Raw genomic sequence first — 10,024 nt, forward strand, 5'->3', positions numbered from 1 at the left:
GGAATCCCTGCAGGGAGCCGTGAGTGACAGTCACCGCTCTCTGCAGGGATAGATCGAGAAGTGAGCGAGCGCCGGTATGTGTTCGCTCACTTCCCGATCTATAGAGCCGACCTGTGACAGTTTCATTGTCACATGTCGGCTCAGATTATGAGGCTGAGTGAAAATCACTCGCCTCATAATTCTCCTTTTAAGTGGGTTATTCACTAAAAAGCCGAAGGATTTTGCGGACTATTCGGCTCGCTTCTGCTGCAGAAACCCTTCAGTTCAGGTGAACCAAAGGTCTGCTGTACGTGCTATTCTCAGTAGCGTGTACACCAGCTGAAGGCAACCGAAATAAACAGGCGAGTGAACGAACCACCTATAGAGCCTCCTATAGATACATCCTAAATATAGAACCATTTATCCAACTGTCCATCCAGAGCCTCCTATAGGTATATCCTAAATATAGAGCCACCAATCCAACTGTCCATCCAGAGCCACCTATAGATACATCCTAAATATAGAGCCACCAATCCAACTGTCACTCCAGAGCCTCCTATAGATACATCCTAAATAAAGAGCCATCAATCCAACTGTCACTATATATGGAACTGGTCCTCCATCCTGTATAGAGCTGTTTCAAGCATGTTAGCATTCACCGGTGTATAATGTGAAGATTGATTAGTACAAAGGATTGGTTCTGGTGAGTTGGGCCAGCTGGGACTTGTAGTATCACAACTCCTGAAGGGCCACAGATGACCTCCAATCCCTCATTTTCTCAGTGTTTCCTTTAATGTCATGATTTCTCTCTGGCAGAGGAGAGATCCGATCGCCTGGCCCGGCATTAATTCGCTGCGGATATGAACTTTTTCTTTCCTTCATCCTAATACTAATGGGATTAAATATTGAGTCGGCGGCCGCCTGTTCCTGTGCGCCGGGCAGTGAGCGATCGCTCTCTTAAAATAATTCAATATATTCCTCTTTCAGGAAGGTGGTTAATGAAAAACCTTTTTTTTCCCCCTTCAATTCACATTTATTTAATTCATGATTTAATTAATTTGCAGAGGAAGGAATGGCCTTTGGCGGCGGAACATTAAAGATATGAATGAGACTTTGACATATTCCACGAATGGCCGGCGTAGTCCGCTGTCCTTCCCGGAGACGTCCTTCCTGGATCCTTCCGCGGCCCTTCCCGGAGACGTCCTTTCGCGGCCCTTCCCGGAACCGTCCTTCCTGGATCCTTCCGCGGCCCTTCCCGGAGACCTCCTTCCTGGTTGATCCTTCCGCGGCCCTTCCCGGAGACGTCCTTCGTGGATCCTCCCACGGCCCTTACCGGAGACGTCCTTCCTGGATCCTTCCGCGGCCCTTCCCGGAGACCTCCTTCCTGGATCCTTCCGCGGCCCTTCCCGGAGACGTCCTTCCTGGATCCTTCCGCGGCCCTTCCCGGAGACGTCCTTCCTGGATCCTTCCGCGGCCCTTCCCGGAGACGTCCTTCCTGGATCCTTCCGCGGCCCTTCCCGGAGACCTCCTTCCTGGATCCTTCCGCGGCCCTTCTCGGAGACGTCCTTCCTGGATCCTTTCACGGCCCTTCTCGGAGACGTCCTTCCTGGATCCTCTCGCGGCCCTTCCCGGAGACTTCCTTCCGCGGCCCTTCCCGCTGACGTCCTTCCTGGATCCTTCCGCAGACCCTTCCCGGAGACGTCCTTCCTGGATCCTTCCGCGGCCCTTCCCGGAGACGTCCTTCCTGGATGCTTCCGCAGACCCTTCCCGGAGACGTCCTTCCTGGATCCTCCCACGGCCCTTACCGGAGACGTCCTTCCTGGATCCTTCCCCGGCCCTTCCCGGAGACCTCCTTCCTGGATCCTTCCGCGGCCCTTCCCGGAGACCTCCTTCCTGGATCCTCCCGCGGCCCTTTCCGGAGACGTCCTTCCTGGATCGTCCCGTGAACCCGTGCTGCGGGCGGGTCGAGATTTCTCCGGGTGTCACCGTATGTGCAGAACTGTAAATTACAGACATAAAATGTCCGAACATCACCAGCCGTCATTTCTCTGCTTATATATAAATGTGCTGCGCTAAATATTCTCCTACAGTACATCCACTGATAACACTAAACAGTGTCAGCTGCTGTGCTATAAATATAGACATCGATAAATCGCCTGCACTGCGCTACTGCTCATAAACTTCCAAACAATGCGTACATTTTCATAAACATCAATTTTCAAACATATTAATAACAATCAATATGACAATATTCAATAATATTCCTTAATAAATCTGTATAAAGTGATTGACTGATGGATTCGTCAATTTTCGTCCCTCTGTTAAAACCCCAATAACACACGGACTGCGCGACATGGATTTTAACGGCCACAGCAGCCCTTTTATTAAACAAACAACTTTAACAATAACCAAAAGTAATAAACCAAATAATATACACAAATAATACTGTAAACGATTGTTGACCTGGGAAGGGGTCTTTGGGTGCCCAACAGCCCAAAAAGGCCTCTCCTAAGACTCCGCCCATGTCCCCAGCCGCACCACAACCAGCTCGAGGACACTTACTACTTCCGGGTTCCCAAGGGGCCAAGCCAGGACACTAACAGGGGGAAGCACCCATACCAGCTGATGGCCCCCCATTTTTGTAATCAACTCCGATTTTGTAGACCCCTCAACTCACCAAGCAGCCGTGACAGAAAAGAACCCCCCCTCCCCCCAACCCCCAGAACTACTAAATTCAGGGAGGGAAGGCGGGACAATCTGCTTCCTTCATCGATTTCCAGAAAGAGGACGTCCCTCAGCCCTCACAGTTCCTTCCCATGCGGCTTCTCCCGGACACCTGACTCCCACGTCCAATCAAGTGTAGCGCCCTCTAAAATGTCGCAATTCAATTTAAAGAGCTCCCGACTCCCGATGTGTCAGAGAACACGCTCACCAGAGATCCAGGACCATATATCTCAATGGTCAACAAACGTAATCGTGGTGAGTGTCTTTCATGGACGGGATCATCACTCTTCTGATTAAACAAATCCTCCGTTTCGTATTACACGGCAGGTGCCGATCAGAAAGGAATTCCAGGAGAATCAGCTAGTCCTCTGTGTGTGCAGGCCCTGATATCCTGTATGAGGGTCCAATGGAGTCATTCTTGTATGTGCTACTGAGATACAGACTCTGGTTGCCGTGACCCACATTGTGTTAGCACACCAGACGTCACTCCACATATTGCAGACACAGAACACGGCATGTTCCCACATGTTCAATTCAATCAATTATACAAGAACCGTGTCAGGGCTCCGCTGAGGGTGGAAATATTTATTCTGACATGCTGCAACACCTTCTGCTACCCAGTGTGACAAGACACACTTTGTGCGCTCCCTACTGCCCTAGGTATGGTGTATGATGTGGTAACGTGTGCATTCCATAATGGGGGGAGATGTGTGTTGGCTTTGCTGTGTGTTGCTGTGTCCAGTGTGTTGGGTAGGGTGTATGTTGCTGTGTCCAGCGTGTTGGGTATGGTGCGTGTTGCTGTGTCCAGTGTGTGGTCCTAGTTGCTGTGTCCAGCGTGTTGGGTATGGTGCGTGTTGCTGTGTCCAGTGTGTGGTCCTAGTTGCTGTGTCCAGTGTGTTGGGTATGGTGCGTGTTGCTGTGTCCAGCGTGTTGGGTATGGTGCGTGTTGCTGTGTCCAGTGTGTGTTGCTGTGTGCAGTGTGTCGTGTATGGTGTGTGGTCCTGGTTGCTGTGTCCAGTGTGTTAGGTAAGGTGTATGTTGCTGTGTCCAGAGTGTTGTGTATGGTGTGTGTTGTATTTTGGGTATGGTGTGTGTTGCTGTTTCCAGTGTGTTGTGTATGGTGTGTGTTGCTGTGTGCTGTGTCCAGTGTGTTGGGTAGGGTGTGTGTTGTATGTTGGGTATGGTGTGTGTTGCTGTGTCCAGTGTGTTGGGTATGGTGTGTGTTGCCATGTGCTGCGTCCAGTGTGTTGGGTATGGTGTATGGTGTGTGTTGGGTATGGTGTGTGTTGCTATGTTCAGTGTGTTAGGTATGGTGTATGTTGTGTGGTGTGTATTGCCGTGTGCAGGGTGTGCGTTGCTGTGTCCAGTGTGTTGGGCATGTGTTAATGTGTGATGTGTCCAGTCTGCTGGGTATAGATGGTGCTGCTGTGTTCAGTGTACCTCCCGGGAGACAGAGCAGACAGTCGGGGGGTACACCTCTCCAGCGTTTGCACGGTGAATAGTTATGTGAACAAGATTCACCGCACATGATGACCACTAGATGGAGCCGTGCCACACATAGGAAATTCCTTTGCTCCTCAGCTCCCTCTAGTGGCCATAACAAGATTTGCACACCTGCTCACTGGGCAGATTCTGGGTATTGGATCCGGATGGAGGCACCCTTTAACTCGATATTTCATGTTTTTACATTGTGGAAGCAGAGAATCGTCTGTCATGCTGGTGTAGGTGGAGGGCCGTCGGCTCTCTCAGATTTCCAGCATGTGACTAATATCTCTGCAACGTCTTCCTCCCCGGCGGGGGAAGGTCACGTGTTCCGCACGGCATGTAAACAGATTTGTTCTTTCTCCATCCCTGGCAGTCAAAACATGAAATGTAAACCGGCCGCCTCTTCACCGCTCTCCGTGCTGCCCACGGGCAAGGTCTGAAGTGCTCGGCCCCGGAAGACAAACGGCTGGTTGGGAAGATGGAATAACAAAGAGCCCGGGCCTGGAGGACGCGACCCCAGCGGCAGAACGAGCTGGCCGCCCACCTGGAGCAGCCCCGGAGCAGGAGACACGCTGCTCACCCCTCAGCCAGACACCGGCGGCAGATAGAAATGGTTCCGTTTATTTATGACGCAGAAAACATCATTTATGTCCGTTTATTTACTTTATTTAAAGTGGACCTGTCATTCACATCATCAGTCTCCATGAATACATTCCTCAGCAACAGGATCATTTATCAGAAATGTTCCACCTTTTATCATTAAAAAGCCGTCCTGGAGCTACAATCAATGACTTTGCCTAGGCTGAGATGATGTCATCAGTATGCTGCAGGCAGGAGGAAGCATTTCCTCAGTCTCCCCTCCCCCAGTGATCAGTCTGCTGTAGTCAGGAGGAAGCGTTTCCTCAGTCACCTCTCCCCCAGTGATCAGTCTGCTGCAGGCAGGAGGAAGCATTTCCTCAGTCTCCTCTCCCCCAGTGATCAGTCTGCTGCAGGCAGGAGGAAGCATTTCCTCAGTCTCCCCACCCCCCCTGTGATCAGTCTGCTGCAGGCAGGAGGAAGCATTTCCGGTATCTCAGTCTAGGAAGTAGATGTCCGAACTGTATTTTGCTAATGGCAAAACCGCCAACCCTGTATCAGACAGGGAAATAATATGCTTTACTTATAGTGCCAAGGCAAAGGTCATGTGATCTCTACAAGGTGGACATGGGACTTAGGACAGGGAGCGTGTTACTGGCAGGATCACCAGGCGATAGGGTTGCCACCTTTTCTTCAAGCGAAACCCGAACACTCTAGCGACGCGCAGACATTTTATGGGGGAACGAGTCGCGGCTTATTCATATGTAAATATCGCAGTGGCGACTATTGTCAGTGGGGGGCCAGCAGCCCCTATCTACATTTTGGTTGCCCCTGTCTGCCTGACATCATGTGTCCGGGTTTCTGCTGCCATGAGACCCAGACACAGCAGCCATAACCCGGACTGTCCGGGTGAATCCTGGACACGTGGGAACCCTGCCAGGTGAAGAGCCTTAAAAAAGAAAACTAATGCAGCCACCACACCTGCCGGTGAGATGCAAGGTATTATATTTTTATTATTGGGGTTTAGATACACTTCGACCTGTACCCCGGCATCACAAGCTTCCCTAGATCCTCCCAACTAGTCCACCTTGGAGGTCACCTAATGAATGAATGTATCCAAGGCCGGTACAAAGAACAAGGGAGACTCCCACTTGCAAGTACCCGGCAGTGAGGTAGTTGGAGATTTCAACGAGTTGGAGCTTTCGATAGAACACCGGCCGCTCCTGGACCGTTCCTCGCGTCGCTCCCTCCCAGGATCCGTCAGCCTTTCATCACAGCGCTGAATATTTCCCATTAATGTCGATTTTTAGCTTCGGGTTCCCTTTAAAAAATTGTTTTCCGTCCGCCGTTATTATTTGCCTTTTTTTTTTTGTATTGAACAGGAACTTTGTGCTCTTTGGCGTTATTTGGCGATTATAGGCGGCATCAGTCACTGACGCCGATGGCTGCTCCGCGTGCCAGGGAGCGGACGGCGATTGATGGCTCCCTCGAAGGCGACCGTTCGTTATATATTGCTACGCGCGCTCTCCTCCGCTGCGAGCGACGGCGCCCATTAAACTGACGGAGGGGAGACGCATTTCGATGAGTCTGGACCTGGCCGGCGTTGGGGGGCGATGAGAGTATTCAGTACCCGAGGCAGGAAGAGAACGGCAGCTTGATCTTTGGATGTAGAGAGGTGACGGGTGACGGATGGAATTTCTACAGGATGAGCCGCTGGCGGTGAATTTTCGGGGGGAATCAAAACCTTGTTCAAATATCTGCAGTAGGTGTACAGACCCGGGAAGTCAGCACAGGGATGGTGGGAGCCCCTCATAATGGGCACAGCAGGGGTACAGACCCGGGAACTCAGCACAGGGATGGTGGGAGCCCCTCATAATGGGCACAGCGGGTGTACAGACCGGGAACTCAGCACAGGGATGGTGGGAGCCCCTCATAATGGGCACAGCTGGTGATAAAGCCCAGGAACTGAGCACAGAGATGTTGGATGTGGCAGTGCTGTGTGTGAGGGAGGCTGCAATAAGAATTAATCTCACATATTAACTACCTCCCGGCCGGCCATTGTGTATAAACGGCCAGCCAGGAGCATCCTGGATGTAACAGGAAGTGTATGCACGGCCTGTCAGTCCCGCCCACTCGTGCGCGGCGCACGCGAGCAGGAAAGACACAACATTTAAAAACCGGCAGCGATGCCTGTTAACATACAAGCGATCCGCCGGCTATAGATCGCTCGTATGAGGTCCCGGTATGTGCGGCCCCCTCCGTGGCTCCCCCAAGCTGTCACGCTGGTCCCGGGCTACGCTGTGCCCGGTGCGAGCCCGGGACCAACATAGTGCCTCTCTGACGGGATCAGAGGGAGATCGGTACACGAGCTCCCTCCGGTCCCCTCTCCGGTGTCAGAATGTGGAAGTGGTGTATATTACATCACTTCCGCATTCTCGTGTCACTCTCCTGCTTCAGACGCTGGAGAGAAGCTGATGAAGCAGATCTCTGCTTCATCAGCTTCTTCAGGGGGGTCCTAGGTGACATTAGGGGTCTTGGAGACCCCTGATGTCTCCATAAAGAGGGCCTGTCACATCTTTTGCTATCACATAGGGGGGTTTCTTAGCCCCCTCTGTGATAGCAATAAAGTTAAGTGGGGAAAAAAATAGGAAAAAAAATGAAAGTTTCCCCCCAAAAAAAATGTAAGTTACACATAAAAAGAATTAAAAAAAACTAATTGTTTTTTAAAGTCCCCACCCCTACATACACGCGTGTAAACATGCGTCAGGTGCGCATACCTGCAAAAACAACTATTGCGCCTATTACGACGCACATGTTACATATCACCACGAACGTCGCAGTGAGAGCGATAAGTCTAGGGCCATCAATCACTGATAACACTAAACTGATGAGCGGTAAAAGCTTTTAAAGCGTCGCCTATGGTCAATTTTGGGTGTGCTAGTTTTTTGCGATTTCGCAGGTGTGCGCAATTTTTAAGCTTGACATGTTTGGTGTCTATTTACCCGACGTGACCCCGACTTTTATATTTTACCAAAAAATTGGGGTAATAATAAATGTTTTATAACATAATGTAAACATTTTCAGTAATTTTTCCTGAATATAGTAAAAAATAAAACCCCAGTGGTGAATAAATACCACCAAAAGAAAGCTCTATCTGTCCCCAAAAAATGGTATAAAATTCATTTCAGTACAGCGCTGCATGACGGAATAAATGTCAGTCAAAGTACCGCAGCTCTGAACACTGAAAAATGGTCTGGCCAGGAAGGGGGTCTAAACACCACGGTCAGCAAGTGGTTAATGACAGGGTCACTTTGGCAGCACCGTCGGGTCACGCAGTCACATGACCTAAGCCTGGAAAGTGCTGACAGTAGTGAGCTGCGGAGCCGGACGCATTATTAAACTCTGTGTCGCAATATCTAGAGAGCGGACAATATTGGAATATTGGAAGTGAGGCTCCTGTACTGAGCCGGGGGCCGGTTATTGAAGAAAATTTTCGTCAGATTCGGTTATAAGAGAAAAGTTTGGAGCAAACTGCTGAAAATCCCAGAAAAGTCAAATAATAAACCGCCAGATGATTGTTATATTATATCAGAGGAGAGGGACGATGTCATTGCAAAGCAGCCCTGAAATGCCGGGGGCACACCGGGGGTTTTCCAAACGCCCCAGAATCCATCGCCCGCGTATAACTATACCCCTTGATCAATCCACACACTACATGCTGCTTCGGATGACTTGGGCTCAGAGGAAGTGCTTTACATGATGCCGGCCATCAGACTGAGGACCCAGGAACTCAGCACAGGGATGGTGGGAGCTCCTCATAATGGGTACAGCAGGTGTACAGACCCGGGAACTCAGCACAGGGATGGTGGGAGCTCCTCATAATGGGTACAGCAGGTGTACAGACCCGGGAACTCAGCACAGGGATGGTGGGAGCTCCTCATAATGGGTACAGCAGGTGTACAGACCCGGGAACTCAGCACAGGGATGGTGGGAGCTCCTCATAATGGGTACAGCAGGTGTACAGACCCGGGAACTCAGCACAGGGATGGTGGGAGCTCCTCATAATGGGTACAGCAGGTGTACAGACCCGGGAACTCAGCACAGGGATGGTGGGAGCTCCTCATAATGGGTACAGCAGGTGTACAGACCCGGGAACTCAGCACAGGGATGGTGGGAGCTCCTCATAATGGGTACAGCAGGTGTACAGACCCGGGAACTCAGCACAGGGATGGTGGGAGCTCCTCATAATGGGTACAGCAGGTGTACAGACCCGGGAACTCAGCACAGGGATGGTGGGAGCTCCTCATAATGGGTACAGCAGGTGTACAGACCCGGGAACTCAGCACAGGGATGGTGGGAGCTCCTCATAATGGGTACAGCAGGTGTACAGACCCGGGAACTCAGCACAGGGATGGTGGGAGCTCCTCATAATGGGTACAGCAGGTGTACAGACCCGGGAACTCAGCACAGGGATGGTGGGAGCTCCTCATAATGGGTACAGCAGGTGTACAGACCCGGGAACTCAGCACAGGGATGGTGGGAGCTCCTCATAATGGGTACAGCAGGTGTACAGACCCGGGAACTCAGCACAGGGATGGTGGGAGCTCCTCATAATGGGTACAGCAGGTGTACAGACCCGGGAACTCAGCACAGGGATGGTGGGAGCTCCTCATAATGGGTACAGCAGGTGTACAGACCCGGGAACTCAGCACAGGGATGGTGGGAGCTCCTCATAATGGGTACAGCAGGTGTACAGACCCGGGAACTCAGCACAGGGATGGTGGGAGCTCCTCATAATGGGTACAGCAGGTGTACAGACCCGGGAACTCAGCACAGGGATGGTGGGAGCTCCTCATAATGGGTACAGCAGGTGTACAGACCCGGGAACTCAGCACAGGGATGGTGGGAGCTCCTCATAATGGGTACAGCAGGTGTACAGACCCGGGAACTCAGCACAGGGATGGTGGGAGCTCCTCGTAATGGGCACAGCAGGTGTACAGGCCCGGGATCCGCCTGGTTCATGGATTCTCCGCAGAAGAATCATATACACCAATGCACGCAGAGTCTTATTTTGCGTAGAAATGGGCCAGGTCTCTTCCCGAGCGCTCCGGGCCCCCCGCGGCGGCGCTGCCACAGACCCCCGGCGTTCGCCATGTGGAAGTTAGCAGATAATTAGCGGGTCTGCTGAGATAATGGAACAGATGATCTGCGCAGGTGGCCGGGTCAAGGCTGGTACGCCGTGATTAATGCCTCTGCTTGA

The 10,024-nt window shown here is 51.6% G+C and overlaps 1 protein-coding gene across 1 annotated transcript; it reads left to right on the forward strand.

Annotated features, from left to right (window-relative positions):
* The first annotated feature begins 1,108 nt into the window (after positions 1–1,108).
* Positions 1,109–1,984, forward strand: LOC108801551 (vegetative cell wall protein gp1-like). Its single transcript, XM_018573440.1, has one exon. It carries the CDS (start codon positions 1,109–1,111, stop codon positions 1,982–1,984), a length of 876 nt encoding a protein of 291 aa, XP_018428942.1.
* Positions 1,985–10,024: the final 8,040 nt, after the last annotated feature.

Source organism: Nanorana parkeri, unplaced genomic scaffold (assembly GCF_000935625.1).
Source record: "Nanorana parkeri isolate BGI_ZX_2015 unplaced genomic scaffold, ASM93562v1 scaffold2381, whole genome shotgun sequence".
In the NCBI taxonomy this organism is placed as follows: domain Eukaryota; kingdom Metazoa; phylum Chordata; class Amphibia; order Anura; family Dicroglossidae; genus Nanorana; species Nanorana parkeri.

Excerpts from the sequence above, each read along its gene's own strand:
- LOC108801551 (XM_018573440.1), top strand. The coding sequence starts at position 1,109 with ATGGCCGGCGTAGTCCGCTGTCCTTCCCGGAGACGTCCTTCCTGGATC.